The following is a 23,821-nucleotide window of genomic DNA, read 5'->3' as shown; positions in this document are numbered from 1 at the left end:
TGGTACTTATGAAATCCAGTGCTAAGTATTTTACTGATTTAAGTAGGTACAGTCAGCATCAAAAGTAACGGATCAAACAAGGTGTCAAAATTTTCTACCATTCTGTAACAGCTTAACAAAATGTGATGGTTCTGAGTGTAGAATAATTACGACTATAAAGGATATACTTTTGAACATACATTTTAGAGATTTATCTTTAGTTGGAAAAGGTATCCGGAATATCAGATACTTTTGGCGCGTTGTTGCAACCGCTACTATTGATGTTGACTGTACCAAAGAGAATTTAAAATAGCGGTGGATTGTCAAATTAAACCGCGTCGCAAATTTAAATTTACTGGCATTTTTCGAGACATGATTAAAACTTTTAGAACGCCATTTGATTTTGATCCTTATTCGTTCAATGATATGTGTTAAATTTGTTAAATATCAAAAAGTGGCGCCATCTAATAGAGCAATATCTGGAAAACCGAGCTTTGCTCGGAAAACATATAAAAACTCAAAAATACCAAGGTACCAAGTTTACAATACATATAATAGCATTTTAATTGTTTTTACCATATTTACATTACTATTGATGGTTTTCTTTAAATCATAACTATGAATGAAGTTAATATGGACAAGCATCAAAAATAGATTAATCACAGTTAGCATTTGCCTGGAACATGTTACTAACATTTTCAATCACCGTTGTTACTACTTATGGTAGTTTTATGGTTCGAAGTTTTAATCTAACAAATGCTATTTTGCGTTGTGTCCTTGCGCGTTTTTATTGCTGTAAAGTTAAGTCCACACGAAAATTACTTACTTAGAATGTTGTTTCAAAACAGAAAAAATTAAACGTACCTAAATTCTAATCGTTTTTACTTGACAATCGCAGTAGGGTGTTATCTCAATAAATTTATATAGGTAAACATAAGAAACACTAAAAATTGTCTTTTTCAGGGATAGGACGTCTAGGACGTAGGAGGATACATCCTATCATCTTCCAGTTATCCATGATGACGATCTGAAACTTACTGCACGTTTAGTTTAGACGTTCTTTGCCAGTCAATCGGTGTCGGTTCTAGACTGGCCAGCAAATAGCCCAGACCTCAAACCGATAGAATCTGTGTACCTTTGTGATGAAAACTATACTGGTAGCACTATGTGATCAAAACCTAAAGCTATTCTCTTGCGTTTACTTGTGAGCGGCGGAGCGTCGAATCAGAAATGCTCAGCATTATATTTCTCAGTAAGAAACAACATTCATACTTTAGTGGCCGCATGCGAAGCGAAATCAGTATAAATTGCCTTTTTAATCAGTCAACATATTCAGTTAAATGTAATCAACCGTGTCATCTACAGATACCAAAATTAGCATATACTTCTGGTTAAAGACATTTATTTACTCAAAAGAAATTTACATTTCACTTAATGAGTAGGTTGTTTACAATATTAGACACAATAAATAGTTATGACGATTCGTGAGCGTACATAGCTTAGGTATATAGTTGCAGCAGGAAAAGCAATAAAATAAAACAAAGTTAACTAAGAACTTAAATTAAAAGTACCTATTGAGTGATAGTTAAGTATATTAACCCCATCAACTAACAGACAATAAAAATCACATTAACATGTTTTCCTATTTTTTTATGTACTTAGATAGTATATATATATATATATAAAAAGCGCTGGTGGCCTAGCGGTAAGAGCGTGCGACTTGCAATCCGGAGGTCGCGGGTTCAAACCCTGGCTCGTACCAATGAGTTTTTCGGAACTTACGTACGAAATATCATTTGATATTTACCAGTCGCTTTTCGGTAAAGGAAAACATCGTGAGGAAACCGGACTAATCCCAACAAGGCCTAGTTTACCCCTCTGGGTTGGAAGGTCAGATGGCAGTCGCTTTCGTAAAAACTAGTGCCTACGCCAAATCTTGGGATTAGTTGTCAAGCGGACCCCAGGCTCCCATGAGCCGTGGCAAAATGCCGGGACAACGCGAGGAAGAAGAAGATATATATATATATATATATATATATATATATTATTATTTTTTACTTAATATCCATTTGGTTGTTATTTTTTGCAGTTGTAACCACCGGGATAGTTTTAGATAGTGCAGATGCGGCAAATGTAAGTATTTTACTTAAGGTGAAAAATGAAAATTCTTCTAAACATGCACGGACCAAGAAACAGCATTAGATCGTTAGCGTTATGTTTCACACATACAACAATGCCAATATAGGTCAATTACATAGCTGCTAAATGATGCAAGCAAAATAGGAGTAAATTATAAAGAATGTATATCTCAAAGGGAATGGAAAGGGCTTAAGTACTGTAGCATTAAATAGGATATTATGATGCCGTGCTATGACTGAAAAACTGACTTTGAAAACTTTTATTTATATTTCCATTATGTAATCTGAAGTGGTATGGCATTAAGTTTTAAACATACTTTTTTTTTACTTAATTATGACTACCGTCTACCGCCATAGCGTGGTATTAAGATAAAATAAAAATCAGCCTATGAGCATGTCGGGCCATGCTCAGTGTAGGGTTCCGTAGGAAGTATCATGTAATTCGTGTACATTACAAGCATAAGGGGATTATTCCCACTAGTTGCCACCAAGTTGTTACTAGTGGTACCTACTAGGATTTTTTCCCCACCTTTTACCAGTGGTAACTACTGGGATTTTTTCCCAGTACTTACCACTGGTAAAAGATGGTTTTTTTTTTCCAGTAGTTGCCACGAAAATTTTGTTAAGAGTTCAATACTAATGAAAACAGTATAAATAGTATTGAAAAAATATTTAAAAAAAAATTAAAAAGTAATTATTGAATTGAATTGAATTGATATATTTATTTCGAACTTGACGTCCATAGGGTTAGGTAACAATGACTTATGTATCTAGAGTTAGTATTACAGTTAATTAGACAAAACAAACAATTGGACAAAACAAACAAAACAAAACATTACATAATATTTATAAGTTTCGCGGCAGCACAGCAACAGGTGAGTGTAGCTGCACGTACCGCTTGACTAGGGGCGAGTCCCAACGCTGCGCCAGCGTACTTAGGATGCTGTTCGTGCTGCTTCGGCTGCGAGTGAGGAGTGAAGCGCATCGCTTCCTCATGATGGCGAAAAAACAGTCTGTTCGTGCCTCAGCAAACATCGCTGAGGCACTACAATACCGCGGCAACCTGAACAGCATCCTAAATGCATCATTATATTGGACACGCAGAGCGCTATACGCCCGCTGCGTAAAGTTGGCCCACAGACCGCACGTGTAGAAAGTTTGACAAAAAGCTTTGAACAATATTAACTTTACTTCTTTACTAACACGTGCAAACCTGCGGGACAACATGTTACAGCGGACACACAGCGCCCGGCGCTCCCGCTCGATGTCCTCGATGTCAGACAGTGTGTCCGTGACCCAGTGGCCCAGGTACTTAAATTTGTCCACTCTTTTTAACGGAGTTCCACAAAGCTTAACCTCCTGCATTTGGTAACTTTTGTTACCTGATTTAAATTGCAAGAGCTCACTTTTAGACGCATTGTACCTGAGCCCATGGGCCTCAGCATACGTTTCACAAATGCCTAACATTTTTATTAGACCCCCCATCGAGGGGCTCAGCAGCACCATATCATCAGCATAGCTCAAGTTGTTGACACACATGTCCTCTATGTGACATCCGACACAAGCGCTGTTGAGCTCCTCGATGAGACCATTCATATATAGATTGAACAATGTAGGAGAGCTCAATCCACCCTGTCTTATTATTATAAGGCGATTAGTGTTTCAGTAAACTGCCTTAAAAGTGATTAAAAATAAAAACAAATACAGTTTTACTAGTACAAGTGCAAAAACTAAAATATTCAAGGAGAAATTAACGTTCGGATGAAATTTATTTATTAATTGTAATTTGAATTAATTATACGAACAAACAATCAAAACAGTCTAAAACCGACTATTTTTGATCACTATCAGGTAGTTCACTGGAACGTTTATCTTCATATAATTATTTTTATAGTGCTCTATATTTATATTGTTTTTATTAGTTTTGAACTTTAACAAAATTATGGTGGTAACTACTGGGATTTTTTTCCAGTAGTCACCACTGGTAAAAGGTGAGAAAAATTCCCAGTAGTTACCACTGGTCACAACGTGGTGGTAACTAGTGGAAATAACCCGCATAAGGGAGTACCTTTACGGCGATTTGTACGTCTTTTTACTAAGAAGAAAATACTATTAGCAATAACTCAAAACCGGCTGGACCAATCATGTTCGCTAAAGGTTTCATTGAATGTATTTAGTAAGCTCTTATTGTAAAAATTGTTTTATATGTTTTGGACCCATGGTTCAAACATGAGAGGAGGGGAGGGGACTACTTTTTTGGAGCGATTGTTTCTTAAAATATTCATATTGTCAAAAAATTGTTGTTGGAGACTTATTCATTTTGAAAGACCTATCCAAAAATATCCCACACTATTGGGTTAAAGCAAAAAAAAAAAAAAAAACATACTAAATCATTTTATATTGGAGTATTTGGTATATTTGGTATTGGAGGATGGAGAATGGATTCTCGCCATGCATAATGCATGATTTATGTATCTATGCCAAATTGCAGCTTTCTAGTACTAACGATCACGAAGCAAAGCCGCAGACGGACAGACGGACGGACATGTCGAAACTACAAGGGTTCCTAGCTGACCACGAAAACCTATAAAAAGGGCTTATCTATTACTTAAACAGCTACTTTTTAAGGGTCTCTAACTTTACATATGGTACGATCCGATAGAAAGGATACAACTTCGTACTTTCGGGGAACTAATTGATGATCTTCTTTTCTCTTCTATTTTTTTTTAACTGTAAAATTAGACGCCAGCTAAGTTTCATGCTGTTTGCCAGAGTACATCATATAGTCCACTACTTCTAATTGCCTGTACATATGAGTAGTACCTACCAACTTAAATAGTTGGGTTTCTGTCGTTTTTTTGTCTTAATTTTAGTACTTAGATGTCAATCTTCGTCATAGTAATATTAATTAAGTTTTATATGTAACTAGATATGTTTTGACGCCAAAATCTGTATCCATAATGCTGTTGAAAAGTGCGGCATAGATGCCACAAAAGGAGTGCGACGGTTTCTCGACACATGCGATATCACCGAATACAACTGCCAACACAAAACTGGTGAGTTGAATAGGGAATCCTTTGAACTAAAGAATTAAATTATACTGTTAATCTTATTAAATTTGTCGATAGAAAAAACATTTCAAAATTTAATGTAATTGTAATATACCATTTCAGATTACCGGAAAACCGACATGGACAAATGCAAGGATTTACCTCCAATTTTTCCAGACTAACCATTACCTCTTGACTGTATAGAAATATAATGCTTCATATAAATACGTATTTTCTTCTATTAAAAAATGAAATGAAACTTTAGATCGCCATTTACCATATCCAAAAGGTTGTTACATTCGCCATCATGATTGGTTGAATGTCTTGAAACTATGTATTTGAAACCATAAAGGTTCCCTTCTCTCAAAGCGTTGCGCACGTCATATGACGTATTAAAGGGTTCTTGGCGTTGAATAAATAAAGATAATTCGATTTCATAATCATGATTTAATCATGCTTTTATTTTAGATTTTGCGAAACAAATATTGCGTTTAGAAACCATGAAAATAGAATGCAACCTGCATCTGTTCCTTAGCACACGCTAGTACCACTCTACCGTATATCCATACTCATTGATAACTTTCTGTTGTGCATAAGTTATAGTGCATAACCAATTTTGTCACCTAATATGAAATCCCATTGAATTTTTAATATTTCGCTATTCTTGATATATTGACAAAATTGGTTTGCACAAAAAGACGCATAAACCGTGCAGTTCGTCTAATCTAAGCTATCTCTAGACCGATTTTGCATTGAAAAAAGTGTTGAAGTCATTTAACTAATTAATTTATTTATGGTGGCATTTTACATTTAGCCGTTGGCCAAACAGGTGTGGTAGCTTGGTCTGATTCTAGGTAGCTCTGCAGACTGAAATATTTTTGTTGGTACTCTAGCCTAGTACGGAACGGTCTATCATGCACGACTACTGGTGCTACCGAGCGAAATATTGCCGCCCCAGTCACAAAACCGTGTGCGCAAGAGACGCACGCTCGAAGCACGCCAAGTGGTTCCCCGACGAGTGCGCAGTATTCAACTATAACTGCAAATCTATAACTGGTAGAGTATTCTGTTACCACTGTTAGATAGTATGAAACGGCAGTAAAATAAAAATAATATACCTAAGCCTAATTACAACTGTCTCTGAAAGTATAACTGGGTATAATCTCATCATTATCATCATTGGCCTTAGCGTCAATTGCTAACGAATCAAACACTAAAAAATGTCTGCATTGAGACATCGCTTTTGGTGACTTCGAAGACCGATATGAAAAAGGGCAGGATCCGCATTTCAACAAATCTTCTCGGGTCAGAAATGTAGGGTTAGAGCAGGCGCAGCTTTATGTGACGTTCATCAGCGCATTGTAATATGCCTACTTGAAAAAAATAATTACAGACAGACTTATGAAATACTTAAATATTCATCCTATAATAATTTCTCATTGACGAAACACTGAAAAACTTTTTGTCTTGTCCTAATATTTATTCATTGATTTCACAGATTACACAGTATCTAGTGATAAACCGTGTAAAATGGCCGATCTGACCACGACAACGATGTCTACGAGTACAACAACAACACGCAGAACGACACGTAGAATAAAAAGAATCAAACTTCCAATCTTTAAATTTTAGCAAGGAAATGGGTGGACCTTAGCTCCCATCTCGGTATAAGATGGATATGGATGTATGGAAGAATTTCACATTTAACTTTAGGTAATGTTTAAATTATAATTAGCTGTCTGTCATGCTGGCTGCATAATGCTTCAGTAAATTACTTTTTGGCAAATCTAAACCGTTTTGATACCCAAACCTAGGGAACTGTTGTAATTTAGTAGGTATCAATAAACCTTTCACAATTTGCACCTATTTTATTAGAATAAATAAGCTAACAATAGGTACAACCTAATAATAACTAAATAGACAGCTTCCTTAGTCCATTCTATTGTTCATAAGCAAGATAACACAATTTTTGCAAGCCTTCCATGCAACTGGTTTGGTGTGGATATCTCATTGAATTTTAACATTAAACGATTGAGGCGTGTTATTGTGTTTTATTTAATGTCCGAGACTAAAATTTACTTTCACTTGTAGTCGAAGGTGCAGCTCATAAAATACGGCGTTGCGTGAACAAAAGATTTCCTTTGGCAGGATTGGTCCTTAGGACCCAAGGATGGATTTTGAAGTGGAGCCACCAAGTTTGATGTCAAATTTTAAGGGGACTCTCAATTTTATCTTGATATATATATATGTATAATTTAAGCTACCAAGCCAAGTTTGGTATCGTTTTTGTAAAACTAGAGGATGCCGAATTCATTTATGGTATCATATTGACACCATTCCGAAGTAAAAACATATAAAATATGACAAAAACTGTTTTAACTCCTCTTCACGCTAAAATCGCTAAACAAAGTCAGTTAAAATTTGATATAGAGATAGTTAAAGTCCTGGGAACGAATTTATGATAGTTTTTATCCCAAAAAACCCCTTAAAACTGAAAACGTAGGTGTAGATTTGTATGGGGAATTAATTACTACCCAACCCCCCACCAGCATCAAAAATCTGGGTGGCTCCACTTCTTAAATTTATCTTAGGAACACAAAGATTAATTCTGACAAAGTAAATCTTTTGTTCAGACGACGCAGTATTTGACCTTTTTATTGTTTTCTGCACCTTTGACTATTGTGTGTCAATTCTAGTTTCATGCGTGTTAGGTCCCACATAAAAATTTGTTGTTACGTAAATCAGAAAAATAATTACTATGATCACCCAAAATTATGTAATGGGTAAGTTTAAAGTTCGATTTTTTCTGTAACATAGGCCTTGGTACCAGTGGTAACTACTGGGAATAAAAATCTCAGTAGTTACCACCAAACAAACCAAGTTGGTGGTAACTACTGGTTTTTTTTTTCCCAGTAGTGACCGCTGGTAAAAGGTGGGATTTTTTCCCAGTAATTGCCACTGGTAAAAGGTGAGATTTTTTCCCAGTTGTTACCACCAAAATTTTGTAACAACTTGGTGGTAACTAGTGGGAATAACCCACTCTCGCAAATATAGTCTAGTTTCCGAGTGCATTATGTTATGGTATTTGCCCTTGATTAAAACGTGTAAAAATTCAATATAAAAAAGAGCAATTTGCGTTAGCCCCCTCTTAATCATCATATTTTAAAACGAAGTAAAACAAGTGAAGGACAGTTTCCATAGCTGTCAATGTCATACTTTGTATAAGGCAGATTCCCATCTGATTTTGAACTTTATTCGAAAGTGATAGAGTTCAATTTTGCATAATTCCTGATACCCTTATGACTTGTAATGGGTTAACCAATAAATAAGGGACTGAAGTGCCTTGCAGGTAGTAACCTCTACCTACATTGTCTTATCTTTACAGGATGCATAATTTGTGTGATATATTCCACGCAATATATACAAGCATCTGTCAGGAGGACGGTAAGTAAGTTCAAGTTCAAATCAACCAAAATGACGCAAGTGGAGGCCCCGTGCGACGACATCGCCTTTTCATACAAACGTAGTCCTCATTTTCCTCTCTGGATATTCACATTATTGAAAATATTTTGTCAAAATTTGTTGTATAACATATCAACCACAGCTATGCCCCTACGTTTGTTTTTTTTCGAATGTTTAAGTATTGTAAGAGTTAAAAGCATTTTAAAATGTGTATGAAATCTGTTTTTCGCTACTAATTTTTACAAACGAATAGCTATGGTTATATACATACATAAATTAAGTAAATATATTTCCCTTAATGTCAATATCCTAAGAGGAAATTGGGGACTACGTGTGTATGGAGAAGCGGCCGTCCCCTTTCGTCTCAATTAATAAAACCATCATGAAACATTAATTATGAATGTTAAATTAATTAATGATATAGGCAGAAGAGAGAGTATCTAACTACAATTGCTTTCGACTCAATTCGTGTGACTCTCACGGGCAACCGGTGTGTGGCTACGATGAAGAAGACGCGACCATTGCAAAGTTTGAGAACGAGTGTGCACTATTCAAGGTCAACTGTGAAGAGAGAGGAGAAAGATGTAAGTTACAGAGCTATAACCGCGAAAATCGAAGTTCGTCAATTGCGGGCATTTTCCTCTGTCACTCTAATTACGTCTTCGTGAGAGTAAAAGGGAAAGATCCCAAGAAAGATTTTCGCGGTAGGCCCCCAGGAGTATAAACCATCGCACTGCAGAAAAGAGATAGTCGCTATATATATCTAAGGCCCCGTGGGTGCAGGTTCTTCTCTCAGAGGATGAGAGACTCACCCTCACCGATCGTAAGCGTGAGCGAGATGGCTGTGCTTGCCCGGGATCACGGATATTATGTTTGGGCATTTAATTTTTTTGTAAGTTTTAATTAAAAAAAAGTAATCGATGACTTCGATCAAAAATAAAATTACAATTTTTGGGAAAAAAAATGTAATCTTAGCTTTTGTGCAAATCGTTACAATGTTTAAAGGTGCATTTTAGACCTAAACCTAAGTCCCATAAAAATGAAAAATCCAAAACTTGCTAATGACATTTGAACCTACATATAGTGAAGGAAACAGAGTTGGTTTTGTTTGAAAATTGAACGATACAAAAAATGCAACTCTGTTTCAATTTAAAATGATTTAAATTTTATCTTAACGAGTAAGTACTACTCGTATCGGTTCCCTTGAGCCTCAGGAGGCTATGTTCGTGTCATGAAACCACCCGCACTCAAAGTGCACCCCAACCCAACGCAATGTGTTCGTTTAGTATCCAAATTATTTAAATAAAAAACGTCTAAGCTCAATTTCTTAACCGAGCATAATAACGAATAAACATATTGTCTCTGGTTCTATAAATAAAAGTCAAACAAATGATTCGTTAAGTATCTGTATTTTAGGGCAGGTACATATTGCTGTAGAATATATACCTATAAAAAATTAGTCACGCAATATTGAAACAAGTCGGCGAACTGAAGCTGCTAACTCATTTTATATTAATATGCTTGGATGGTTATTTATTTCAGTATTTAAAATAGTCGATGATAGTATCTGCGAGAAGAAAGTAGTCCCGGTGACTACAATTCCAACAACCATTACCTCTCCCACCATCGATTACTACTACGATCTTCGCCCGGACACTGAGCCAGACACCAGCACGCACTACTGGCAAGATTCTTTCATGCTGGGTCAACGTGTCACGCCAGGATATGACGAGGAAAGGGTAGTGCTCAGAGACAAAACAGAAAAATATTATTTTCCAGATTTGATGACTTTAGTTATGCGTCAATAATGTTAATGAATAAATATTATCCATTATAATGTTATAAGGGTGCATTTTTGAAATGTAATTTTGCGTCATTTGGATTGTAATTTTTTTCTTTCCATTTTGAGAAAAATAACTATGACATAAGAAACACCTTTGAAATAAAATTTGAATGATACATAAGGCATTGATTTTAAGTAAATAGTTCAGAAGAAATAATATATTAAAATAAATTTGACTAGGAATATGATGCATTAGAAACAAGCGGGTCCTAATATACTGCCCTGGGGCACTCCATAAACGACAAGGGCATCCTTACTAACAATGCTTCCTATTTTAACTTGCTATGTATGACTGACCAGGAAGTCACTGAAGATCATGTGGGCCTTTCCCCACAATATGCATTAATATAAATTGTAATTTAATTAAATAACATGTATTTCAGGATAAAGAGTACTTACTGATGAAAGGAAATACCAGGATTATGAGCTCCAACTTTATTTGTGGCGTTTGAACAATTAATTCTCGGCTTATCTCTTTCCGCATTTATATAATAAATTAGTAAAAATCTGCTACATAAGGCATTGTAACTTAACTGAAGCAAAAAGGCATATCCATCCCCTACTATTTTCTTGGAACTACCTATATGATGACTCAGAGGATATTTTGAAATGACTGCAGTAGATGACAATATTCAATTGCGTCTGATCCCAAAAGATGAATAACTCACAAACACAGAGGTTGAGGTATACTACTACTACTACTACTTTTCTTCTCTACTGTTTTCTCTCAAATTCCGTAGTTATTCACACGCACATATTCATACATACATAAAGGGAAATGCAGGGAAAAACCCGCGTGTCATCGGTCCAACTTACTACGAGCGACTACCCCAAGACTTAAAAGACGAGCCCTTTAATGAAAAATTTAAGAGCCGTTTGAGAAACTTTTTATTGGATAACCCACTGTATTCTATGAAAGAGTTTTATGACATTACCAATTACATTTATTTAAATAGTAAGCATATTGTCGACATCTGTATTATAAGATTTACTATAATTTACTTCTTTGTTAGCTTAACAACGACCCTAATGGTGACATTATTTCTTATGCTGACATTATTTCTGTAACTGTAACTATTCATTGTCTACCTTAATGACGACCCGTTCTTGGTGAATTTATTTATACAATTGAAATGTAAAAACATTATTAATTTTAAATGAATTATTAATTGTCACATGTTTTTCCTATGTATATAAAGTAAGACAAACCGACAATCACAATATAAATTCCTAAGAATTTACCACGCGTAGTTTTAAGTGAAATTGTATATTGTGAGATAAATAAATCATATCATATCATATCATACTCACATACATGCACCCATACCCTTACATAAACACTTTCACTTACATACAACTTACTGAGACCTTTTTAACTGTCTTTGTACATAGTTTGATAGTTAGTCATATAATAAAAAAAATCTTATATATAATTAAGCTTTAACATTAATATATTATGTTTAAATAAGAACCTCACCATTTCGATGCTTCTCTGAGATTCCCACGTTACAGGCTGAGCCTAGTGTGGGGATCAATGTACTACTCCCCTTGTAATGCCAAATTCTTGATATAAATATATTTTTTTTAGTCTTCTTTATTAATTATTCCACAAATCGTCATTTTGATTTTAAAACCTGACGCTTCACGCGGAAAGCGGTCGGGAGCCGATTGAAGTTCGCGGCCAGCATTGGAGTCGTGCGGCGACTTTTTTAACATGAGGGACATACACTCTTTCCCTCTAACTCGATATAGTTCTGTGTAAGTGCTTACTGAGATTTTCGTAATGATATTCGGATTTAATGAGCTAGACGTCATTTTGACTTACACGCTTCAAAAAATATATATATATGAATTTCGATATATATTTTTTCATATTTTTTGTTCAACCTTTAAGAAGATATAGACTCCAGCGGTGTCAGCATGGTTCCATTTTTATCACTTATCACTATGCCCATCACTTTCGCGCTTACATACTTGTTAGAACGTGACAGGCATGGTGACAAATGATAAAGAGCCGACCATCTTAGCCCTACAGAAAGTAAGAGAGAGTTTAGTCACAACAAAGTGTCATCATCAGTGTGTATCAAGAAGGTATGTATACTATTTGCACCGATTTGCACCGAGTACAAAGAACCCTACTTGCTTAAGAGGCCGGTATCGATTTTAGTCGCAAAAATGTCAAATTGATAGATTTAGTGCATGAAATCATACACCTTTTGTTAACTTTCAGAAATAACAAGTACTGGTTTGTTTTAGCACGTCTTGTTATCTTTCATTTTAATTAATCATTTTTTTTTTAAACAGACTCACTTAATTAGTAATGGTTTTTTTTCTGATGGACATTTAGGTAATCGCGCCTAAAGCACTGATCTTGTCGATCTTATTTGTAAATTTCGTAAAGTTTGGACTGTTAAAAATGGTAATTTTATATTACACATATCCTGTACTTCAACTTTAGTAAACTACATTTTTGTTATTATAAATTTGAAGTAGTGTAAATGAAAGTTAGACGAAATCAATTTTGAACAAGTGACAATTTCTCTGAAAATAGACTTAAATTCAACCTAATTTTAATACTTATACAATCTACAACATTTGCTTAAACTGTTCTTATATATCATTTAGTATAAACGACCACTATAATTTTTTGATGAATTTTTAAAAACTGCCCCTTCTCGTTATATAATTACCGGATCCGCACGCTCGCGTCTTTACTGTCTTTAGTACCGAGGGAGCGCTTGTAGAGGTCGGACCAATGTCGCTTGGCTCCGCGCCGACACATCAACTAGTTACGAAATTATTTATCATTGTGTGCGTTGCACGACGTGTGTATACAGGTGGTATCACTGTACTGTGTGCGTGTAAACTGCGACCACATGCGATTTGATCCTTGAATTGTATTTGCTTCTCTAATCTAATTTGGCATGGTAGATACGATGATATATATGATTTGTCTCAACAAAACCGTTGACACGAGGTGGTACCCAGGGTCTGATGATGAAGCTGGAAGGTGGTAGGGGTAAACAGGTCGTGAATCCACTTCGTGATTAGGCTAGTTTGATTCGTCTCAGCAAGGTCTTTGACACCAGGTGGTACTCAGGGTCTGATGACGAAGCCGGAAGGTGGTCAAGAGTACTCATCATCCAGGTCGTGAAGCCACTTCGTGTTTGGGCTCGTTTGACTCGTCTCAACAAGATCTTTGCCACAAGATGGTACTCAGGGTCTGATGATAAAGCCGGGAGGTGGTCAAGAGTACTCATCAACCAGGCCGAGAAGCCACTTCGTATTTGGGCTAGTTTGATTCGTCTCAACAAGGTCTTTGATACGAGGTGGTACTCAGGGTCTGATGATGAAGCCAATTAATGTTTAGGCTTTCTGTCTAATCTTTTATACGATGGATAAATGGTTTATGATCGTATTGCTATCTTACTTCTAATAGCATTTTATGAATTTTGATTGCAGTTTAACATTGTAACGAGAAATGGGAAAAAAACAAACAATACCAATGTCTCAAAAAACGAAAGAGACGGAACAGTTATGCTTTACAGAAAGCAAGAGAAACTTTCAGGTATCTATAAATATATACAGAACTAAAATTTAACTTATGCTACTCCGTATTTTTTTCAGTTGTAATTGTCCTGTCTTAAATACAACGAAGGTGTTGGAAGATACTAACTTTTCAACCATTTTAAGCATTTTACTTATCAGTACCCCTAGTGTAAATAAATTCGATTTTGAAACGTGACGTACGCGTTTGCGTTTAGTCTCATTTTGTATGGGTTTTTGAACAGCGCGCCAAGCGGGACGTTTTGGAAAGTCAAAAATCTCATACAAAATGACACTTAACGCAAACGCGTACGTCACGTTTCGCTGTCGAAAATATTTACACTAGGGGTACTGTTTGCAATAACAACCATAAAAGATATCAATGAAATCTAGACACGCAGCAGCGTGTTCAGCCAAGTTCAAAGGAAAAGGAATTGGCGACCGCAGCAACCGTGTGTATTATTACACGAACCATTTCGAGCTACTTTCGACCCCTTCACAACTTGAAACCTATTTATCTTAACATAAAATTTGGCACATTTATACTTAAGCCCCTTAGATTACCTAGAATACAAAATTCCATAAACGTAGCTCAAACAATTATTGAAAAATTATTAACGTTTAAAAACCGTCATTTTTGTGATTGACTGACTTATAGATCAAAAACCTAACCCACTTCCAGATGACATAGATCATGACATAGACCAGTTATCACCGCGAGCGAAAGGTATGAATCAATCTTTTCAGCTCAGGGTAGCGTTTTGGGTTTTCTTCATCAGAGCTATGAAAAAAATTGATGTATGTATGTCCATTAGTAAAATTCTTTTTTAGGGTTCCGTAGTCAACTAGGAACCCTTATAGTTTCGCCATGTCCGTCTGTCTGTCTGTCTGTCCGAGGCTTTGCTCCGTGGTCGTTAGTGCTAGAAAGCTGAAATTTGGCATGAATATATAAATCAATAAAGCCGACAAAGTCGTACAATAAAATCTAAAAATTTAATTTTTTTTTAGGGTACCTCCCCTACACGTAAAGTGGAGGTGAATTTTTTTTTTGCTTCAACCCTAGAGTGTGGGGTATCGTTGGAAAGGTCTTTCAAAACTAATAGGGGTTTTCAATAAACATTTTTTGATAAAGTGAATATATTCTGAGATAATCGCTCCGAAAGAAAAAAAAATGTGACCCCCCCCTCTAACTTTTGAACCATAGGTCCAAAAAATATGAAAAAAATCTTGGAAGTAGAGCTTAAGAAAGACATTAAATGAAAACTATAGCGGATATGATCAGTTTAGCTGTTTTTGAGTTATCGTAAAAAGTTTCCCCTTCATAGTAAAAAGACGTACACCCACACAGTTCATCCCTTGGTTAACAATCTACCATACTTTAAGTTCCAGTTTAGCTTATTGTGACGGAAGAGTAACTACGGAACCCTACTCTGAGCATGGCCCAACATGCTCTTGGCCGGTTTTATTTCTTAGTACTATTAGACTTGGTAGTCTTTTGTCGTTATTTTTATGTTTTCTAAAATATTAGATATCCTAAATGTCAGAGAACTTTCGATACTTAATTGATATGGCGAATGGCGAATAGTCATATAAGTTTACAGTCACATACTTTTTGTTCTTAGACGTCACAGTTCCGTCAAACAATTTCTAACACTGGCTACTCGTATGCGTGTAGAGAGCTCGAAAACACCAGTCTAATGTAATCGTAAGATTCGTAACAACCTATGTGAAATTTGTGGGCTCACTTATACCAGTTTTTCTAACCCTTGAGTCGCGTATGATAAGTGAGCGATTTTAATATTATTTCAATAATTGAATACAGCGCCATTCAGAGTTGAATGGCTTTATTAGATTCGGGCCAGGCAAGCTTTTGTGAAATAATTAAAGAGCATATTGTCTCATACATTTGACATCATATTTTAGACGGTAGCATATGCTACATACAGTTGATATTCATTCTAGAAATGTCAATCGGTAACACCCTATTAGAATAGAAAGTTGCTACTTATGTACGCCGTGTTGTAACGTGTAACTTAACTTTGAATGTGTGAGTTCGGCGACACTGGTTTTCATACTAAAAAGCTGTCCTTTCATATCTACCCACTAGTTTATTAAATCGTGATAATCTCTTACGTTTACGAGGCAGTTGGATTATAATATTAAAAGATTTAAGGGACAGTGTTCCGTATCCTTTTCAATAGACAATATTAAGGATAAAGTGCCATCCCTATTATACAATGAACATGGATTAGACGGTTCCGAGGTAAGACACAGGCACACAATACATAAGGCGAAAAAGGAAGGAGTATGGGGACAGGAAGGACAGAGCAAAGGAAGCGACAAGTACAGTAGATGACAAATAGTTTGTTAAATAAATGGAAAAACATAATTAATGGTCGGCAAACTTCAAACCAACCGCACAGGTGGAGATGTGAAAGTAAAGAACGAGGAAACTGGCCAAACATTGAGATGAGACGAAATGTGATTCTCTTAAAAAGAGTGGAAGGTGAATTGAAAGTTAGAAGTGAGCATGAAGGAAGTATGGAAGTCAATAAAAACAATATATACGAAAGTAAACTAATAAAGATATTGTGAGTATTGATTAAGATATAAACCGATTTCTTTCAATAAAATTGTAATAAGGAAGGGATGTAGTGTTTGTGTTATTGAGCTATGGTGCGGGTGACGTAGTCTCGGGTTCACGAGTGGTGGGGCGACAGTCACGTGAGAGCCGTTGGTGAGAGCGGACGTGTCGATCCCAGCTACTGGTGACGTAACGAGCCGTATACTTGTTCCCCCTGTGTGTGTGAGTACTACACCAGGTATTCTTTGAAATAAACATATGAGTAATGATGTCGTGTTCGGGTCCTTCTTGTACTAATGAATTTCAGGCATTGGATGTATGTCTTGTCTACGCACGTACCTCCATAAATGCACTCTATCTCGTCTTGCTTAGCGGAATCAAATTGCACGAATCTTGGCAGGATGTTATCGGACATGTTTGTCGTTAACAAAATTAAAATAATCATCGCTTGTTTTCATCGCTCCATGAGCGCTAATGAGGATGGTATTCTCGGTATTCTCTTCTTACGTTCGAAAATATCTAAACCTCCCGGCATTGCCTTGAACACTGTTAAAATTTTAAACCTCCAGGTTTTGTAACATTGGAACTATTGGAATTCTAATTGCCCTATTTGAATTTGACTCGTTTTAATGCTTGCTGCGATTTTACTCTGTTCTGCTCTGCACTTTAAAATTAATAGAAAAATAATTAATTCATATCAATCATATCTTTGTTTATTTTTTTTGACAATATAGTGACATCTGGTCATAGTTTGTACAATCGGAAGTCAACTTTACGCAAAAGTAGGTTGTCGGATCCCATTAATAGAAATCGCAGCCATCTTGACTAATGTTAACTTCATTTCTAAGTGTCACCCCCCTGGTTCAGCAAGTATTTTCTATAACAAGATGTATTTTTTCCGCAAAGATATTTGGCACTTCTTGGTGCAGAATTCAATAAACTTTAATGTTGTCTTACACCATATTATCATCGAGAACGTAGATTTAGAGTAAAGGCGAATTTCTGGAAAAGGCCAGGATGGTCCACATCTCCAAAATGGCTGTGATTCCTCGAGGTCCCTAAATGTCAAATGGTCAAAACTGTTCCAGAGATTTTGAGGTTAGCCCTATTCCGATTGTACGCTGATATAAATAAACAGAAAATTGGTATTATTTTATTTCATTACAATAAATTCGATATAAAATATAATTCAAAACAAATGTATAAAGGTCAGCAATGAAAACCGTTATTCGCTTATCGCACATTTCTTAAAAAAAACTTCGATGTTTGTGGACATAAGTAGGTGTATAGTTTAGAAGAAGAAATTACAATTTGAATAAGGAAATTTCAATGTAAAGATTTCATGGGACTATTAATAAAACACAGTTTAGTAGGTAAGATAACGTAAGAATTCAATTTGTTATACGAGTAGTATTTTTAAAAGGAAAATACTATTTTAATTTAATTGTACTAAAAAGCAAAACGAGTGCCCTTTTTATTTTTTTATCATTCACCCAAATCCATCTGCGTGAAATTTTGTATAAGAGCGTATTTTTATTTTTTATTTTAATGGAATAAATAATACCCATCTGCTTTTGACTGATGAAACTCTGAAACTAAAAGCAATCGGCACTTTATCGATGTTCGAAATACTTATCAAGTGTTCCGTTCTGGTCTTCATCAGCGGTTCCATTTTATCAAATGTGCCTTACTTTTTAAGTATCAAATGCGTGCATAATCTGTTGATGAAAAAATAAAAAATACACTATGCCTTTGCGAAAAGTTCCGTCGATTCCTCATGGATCCCTCCATCAGAACTAGATTTGGACAAAAATAGGACTAATCTGTAAATATCTTATACCTTTAAACGAGCAATTCTTGTATATATATATAGTACCTGGGCGAATTTATTGTAATATGGTGGTGTATAGGTGATAATCTTCACTACATTTTTTTACTAAATAAAAATTTAAAAATTATATATAAACTTTAACATATATATTTTTAAAAAAAAGTTAGTCACCGGGCGAGATTCGAACCCGTATCACTCGTTTAGCAGTCCGCGTCTTAACCCGCTGGACCAGACGGACAGTGGCCGATAACACGAAATTAGCGACCATATTCTGCGTCGTAAGAAAAACGCATGAAAACTCGAATACACGCGTTTTCCCAAACATAAGACTAATCTAGATAGATTGTATACCCCCAAAAACCCCCATATACCAAATTTCAGCGAAATCGTTAGAGCCGTTTCCGAGATCACAGAAATATATATACATATATATATACAAGAATTGCTCGTTTAAAGGTATAAGATAAGAGATATATTCTGTGATCTCGGAAACGGCTCTAACGATTTCGCTGAAATTTGGTATATGGGGGTTTTTGGGGGTATACAATCGATCTAGATTAGTCTTATGTTTGGGAAAACGCGTGTTTTCGAGTTTTCATGCGTTTTTCTTTCGTCGCAGAATATGGTCGCTAATTTCGTGTTACCGGCCACTGCCCGTCTGGTCCAGCGGGTTAAGACGCGGACGGATAGTAACGAGTGTTACACGGGTTCGAATCTCGCCCGGTGACTATTTTTGTTTTATTTTTATTTTTATATGTTCAAGTTTATATATAATTTTTTAATTTTTATTGTTTTAGACAAGTTCAATTTAGTAAAAAAATGTAGTTAAGATTGTCACCTATACACCACCATATTACAATAAATAGTTATAACCGAGCAAAGCTCGGTCGCCCAGGTACTATACTTTATATCAAAACGGTGGAGTTCTGCCCGCGTAGCCAACATGCCAATCGTTAACGCTTCGTAGCGAACGAAACGCAATTGTCACTGTCGCACTGATATGGAAGAGTGATAGAGAGAGATGACTACGCTACGCTACGGAGCGTTAATGATTGGCAAGTTGGCTACGCGGGCTGAGGTAAAAAAACATTAAGAGTGATCAAAAAATCTGAACTGAGAATCCCTTTGGAATTATGAAGTGTGCTAAAAATAAATAATATTTAGTCAAGCATCGTGATATTATAAATGCAATGTATCTATCTACCTACAGGATGTACAATTCTGATGTTGTTCGAGGGAGTTGAACCACTTCGCAGAGCAACTGTAAAAGTAAGTCGTAAAAGTAAATACTTGTGTATTTGGTAAATAGGTATGTATTTGGTATAATATTGATAGGGTTCCGAAAATACTGTGATGGTTTTGATACGGGTTTGAGGTTATTTGAAATAGTTCCTAGAAATCCGAAGTTAGTAGAATAAATCCGAGCAAGCGAAAGATCTCGAAAGTGAAATCGTGAGAATTGCGAGGGTTTCAAGGCACGAAGGTTAAACAAACTTTGCTACCGAGTGAAACACATTTTTTTACCAAACCATTGCGAGTAAATTAAAATTATTAAATGTGCAAAAAAATTAATGACACTTAACATCTATCATTCAAAATCATCACTTGAAAGTCAATTCCACCAGCTAACATGAGGAACAACTAAAAATTAGCCTTTAAGGTCAATGCGGCAAAATCCGTCTGCGGCAAATTTTGTACATAGGGCTTTTTTCAAACAATAAGTAGCATACGATTGCTGACTTCATTGACAAAGCAGCGATTGCTTTTACATAGATTCAGCAGTAAAAACGGGTGTGCTCTATTGCCTACACGGTTGAAAAATAATAAGCAAGAATTGCTCGTGTACTGATTTTCACAGACAAATTTGGCCTGGTTGACCTTAATTAAGTACGACTCACGCTAGACCGGCACGAGCCCGAGTTGAGGCGTCCGACACGTCATTTTCTATGAAGGCTGATCGGTGGTGCTCTCCATAGAAAACGAAGCGGGCCCCGGCCCGGTCTAGCGTGAGTCATCCTTTGTGTTGTCACTCTTGTGGATGAAATGCAACTTTCTCATCAGTTTTTGATGAATAAAGAGAGCTTTTAAGGGCTGGTCTGGTAGAAAATAAATTATTTTCATTGTTTATCCATCAATGTGGTTTATATCTGGAAACCACCATTAATTCAACATCGGTTTAGTGGAAACTTTAAAAATGGGGTCCTACATTTGAATGACAGACCCCACTGCGACAGACCCCACGATGGCAGCCGACCATGCCACGGCCAGTCCCATGGGCGAAGCGCATGTCCGAGTACAATTGCCATTTATGGAAGACTTGCTTGCAAGGCGGACCGCAAGCCTGTGCGTGGGACGAAAGGTGGTTATTTCTGGCTTGGTTTCGGGACATTTGCGCAATGTATCAAGTCAACTGCGAATCTAACGGAAGACACGGTGAGCAATATAACTTGGTATGCCTCTTGTCCATGAGTGTAAACAATGGTCATAAAGCTAGATACAATTTGACTAAGGAGATTTAGATATAATAATATACTAATCATTACCACTATAGTTATGGTAGTCCTGTGTTGCTTTCTTTTATTTTCTACTATGCGCACTATTATTATAATTACAAAAATATTACAGCATATATCATTCAAAACAACGCGGTCTGCAAAATGAAGAGTGAATTCATTGGTTCGAACAAGCAAATAAGCGAAACCGACCTGCCCACGATCCAAACTACGGCGACGCAACGACTACACGGCATTAACAGGACGAAGGAGTGGTGGTGGGACGGATCCACTACCAACCAATATCAATACCTTAACGGGCTAGAAGTAGACAGGGGAAAATAGCCGCTTGAAAACTTTAAGCTCGTGTGGCGAATAAAAAAGAATTATTGCGCAATTACTATATTTTTAAAACCCTCGCGGATGTTTAATTTTAATTTCTTAAAATCCATAGACTGGTAAATATTTGCTAGACTCTGTAACTTAATCTCGAGAATACAGTGAAATTCTTTATTACATTTGAATTCTAATTTTGTTAGTCTGAGTGCTTACGGAAAAGGCCAATTTTACGTTTTGAAATTATGAATAAGTAGTTAGTATTAGTAGTGTGACAGTTTCCATATGCAAACAACTAAAATTTAACCCTTTGAACGCTTTAAATCATAAACACAAACATCACTCAAACACCAAGCTCCCGGGCGTAAGCGAGCTAATAGGTATAAACCTTACTCGAAAGTGTGAAGGTTACTTTGACAGCGTCCGCCATAACACATAGGTGTCATTGGCTCTGTGGTGAGCACGACTAGTAACGACACCTTTAGTTTGTTCTTGGCGTGTACTGATTTTCCCAGATTGTTGATTTTTATTCTTGCGGCGTTGTAATACAGAAAGATTAAGGGTTAAAACTTAAAAAACTTTGATATTTCCGAAAAACTGTTTTTTTTTTGACGTTAGACCTTGAAACACTTTTACAATGCGCACACGATCTACTCGTATGATATGATTTCGAAGAGAACCTTTAGAACGCTACAATGGAGGTTTATACGAGTTCCCAGCTTCCTATCTCTCATTCCGAGGTTGATACCCTTTTTGGGCTTAAGACGGCTGGGCAATTGTGTTGAGGTTGTCAGTCTATACTGGACTCTATTGAAAACTGATTGCTTACTTTTAAGGTCCCTGCAGTAGTTATAAATTTGATTTCGGTGTGAATAATACAATCAATATTGGCATTGGAAAATTTGTACATGTATATAATTATATTTCGCACATTAAATTGTTAAACGAATTGTTGGACACGGGCACGTCCTTAAACTACGTTAAAAAGAGAGGCATGGGTATTGTGAAAGTCATCTCGCTTTGTGTGGTAGGGCACAGCACAGCGGATGCCATTCCAGATCTAGGGCAGAGGCAGAGCCCAACTGGGGAAGTACCTCCACCTTACAGAAAACTGCAGCCAATTAACACTAGACTCTACTCATAGCGTTGTGTTCCTGCCGGTAAGCAAGCCTCTGGAGTTGCAGGCGTACCTACATAGGCTACGGAGACATCTTACCATCAGGCGGGCCGTATGCTTGTATGACCGACGCAGTATTAAAACAAAAAGAATATTAAATTTAAATATTTTTTAATTAAAAAAAAACCGCCTTCAAAAAATATCCAATAATAAAAATAGAAACTATATACACAGATAAAACACTAAAAAGTTAGAAATAATAAAGTTTTTTCTGTATTAGAAATCCAAAGTTCGTTAAAGAACCCCTTTACAAAATATATTATTTACTTACAAATCAATAATAATAAACAATATTTGGAGTCGGTGCCAGCAACGATATAATGGGATTAAGATTTTGTAAACATACCTACATTATCTACTAATTTCTAAGTTATTGAATTGAAAACGACATTTAAGTTGTATCACTAGTTATTTTTATATCGTTGCTGGCACCGACTCCAAATATTGTTTATTATTATTGATTTGTAAGTAAATAATATATTTTGTAAAGGGGTTCTTTAACGAACTTTGGATTTCTAATACAGAAAAAACTTTATTATTTCTAACTTTTTAGTGTTTTATCTGTGTATATAGTTTCTATTTTTATTATTGGATATTTTTTGAAGGCGGTTTTTTTTTAATTAAAAAATATTTATTTTTTGATTTTTAGTGATGTAAATATATATAGCCATCATGATGTTGTGTGCACCATTTGCAATAAAATGATATATCCTCAGCAGCGTACGAGGCTAGTAACTACAAATCTAGACAATTTACTTCCTGCTGTTTTAATCGCTTTAGGTAATATCGTGACCTGTACTCGTTGTTCAAATCATATTAAAAAACGAAAAATTCCTGCTCAGGCAAACTGGAACAAAATGACCGTTTCAGATATTCCTGAATTATATTGTTTAACTTAATTTTAGTTTTAGACACTTGGAGACCTTATACATCTCTAAATTTTTACTTTTATTTTGTATTTAATTTGATTGTGTATACCTATACTTTTAATGATTCTGACACTTAGAGACCTTTACATCTCTAAGTAAATTTAAGCTAGTAATTTTGTGTAGCTATTGCGTCTTTTATCTGACATACAAGCACAAAATGTTGTGTCTCACAGCTACATGTTATTACTATTTAAATATTAGTATACCCCGTTAGCTTGAACATGTCATGCTCGCTTAAAAGTCCTTACTTACGGTGGCGTCGTTGATCGGGTCGCCACTTTCCCGAATGAAGGTTGAGGGAGGCGATGGCTGAGATACGCGTCATACTCGTGAATGAGTGCTGTTTGTGGAGACTGGTCTGTTTAAGCTAACTTTATTGAGTATATAATTACAGTGAGACACCACATTCGGTTCTCGTATGTTTCTTTTATCCTAATGAATGTTTTAATTATAC

General features: G+C 35.9%; 2 protein-coding genes across 4 annotated transcripts; both read left to right on the top strand.

Moving 5' to 3' along the window:
* The first annotated feature begins 565 nt into the window (after positions 1 to 565).
* Positions 566 to 12,059, top strand: LOC133534032 (uncharacterized). Of its 3 annotated transcripts, XR_009801966.1 has the most exons (8): positions 586 to 1,231; positions 2,069 to 2,112; positions 5,047 to 5,173; positions 5,291 to 5,456; positions 6,061 to 6,223; positions 6,666 to 7,950; positions 8,553 to 8,611; positions 9,054 to 11,773. XR_009801966.1 is itself a non-coding variant. In XM_061873125.1 (7 exons), exons 4-7 carry the CDS (start codon positions 7,926 to 7,928, stop codon positions 10,435 to 10,437), a joined length of 510 nt encoding a protein of 169 aa, XP_061729109.1. In that variant the 5' UTR covers positions 566 to 1,231; positions 2,069 to 2,112; positions 6,061 to 6,223; positions 6,666 to 7,925; the 3' UTR covers positions 10,438 to 12,059. The 3 variants fall into 3 exon arrangements, 2 of the variants coding, with proteins under 2 accessions (XP_061729109.1, XP_061729115.1); XM_061873125.1 differs by lacking the exons at positions 5,047 to 5,173; positions 5,291 to 5,456 and having other exon boundaries at positions 566 to 1,231; positions 9,054 to 9,213; positions 10,172 to 12,059; XM_061873131.1 differs by lacking the exons at positions 6,061 to 6,223; positions 6,666 to 7,950; positions 8,553 to 8,611; positions 9,054 to 11,773 and having other exon boundaries at positions 1,134 to 1,231; positions 5,291 to 5,392.
* A 5,221-nt stretch (positions 12,060 to 17,280) lies between these two features.
* Positions 17,281 to 21,441, top strand: LOC133534015 (uncharacterized). Its single transcript, XM_061873108.1, has 4 exons — positions 17,281 to 17,975; positions 19,644 to 19,702; positions 20,653 to 20,866; positions 21,059 to 21,441. Exons 1-4 carry the CDS (start codon positions 17,945 to 17,947, stop codon positions 21,268 to 21,270), a joined length of 516 nt encoding a protein of 171 aa, XP_061729092.1. The 5' UTR covers positions 17,281 to 17,944; the 3' UTR covers positions 21,271 to 21,441.
* Positions 21,442 to 23,821: the final 2,380 nt, after the last annotated feature.

The sequence above is a fragment of the Cydia pomonella genome, chromosome 2 (assembly GCF_033807575.1).
Source record: "Cydia pomonella isolate Wapato2018A chromosome 2, ilCydPomo1, whole genome shotgun sequence".
NCBI lineage: Eukaryota > Metazoa > Arthropoda > Insecta > Lepidoptera > Tortricidae > Cydia > Cydia pomonella.
This window is presented reverse-complemented; position numbering and strand designations above follow the sequence as displayed.

What these genes read in the sequence shown, in the direction of transcription:
- LOC133534032 (XM_061873125.1), top strand. Translation starts at nt 7,926, where the DNA reads ATGATCACCCAAAATTATGTAATGG. An exon ending in CACCCAAAATTATGTAATGG is followed by an intron (nt 7,951 to 8,552) that starts GTAAGTTTAAAG and finishes TTATCTTTACAG; the next exon opens with GATGCATAATTTGTGTGATA. An exon ending in TGAAGAGAGAGGAGAAAGAT is followed by an intron (nt 9,214 to 10,171) that starts GTAAGTTACAGA and finishes TATTTATTTCAG; the next exon opens with TATTTAAAATAGTCGATGAT.
- LOC133534015 (XM_061873108.1), top strand. Translation starts at nt 17,945, where the DNA reads ATGGGACTATTAATAAAACACAGTTTAGTAG. An exon ending in AATAAAACACAGTTTAGTAG is followed by an intron (nt 17,976 to 19,643) that starts GTAAGATAACGT and finishes ATCTACCTACAG; the next exon opens with GATGTACAATTCTGATGTTG. An exon ending in TTCGCAGAGCAACTGTAAAA is followed by an intron (nt 19,703 to 20,652) that starts GTAAGTCGTAAA and finishes TTTGAATGACAG; the next exon opens with ACCCCACTGCGACAGACCCC.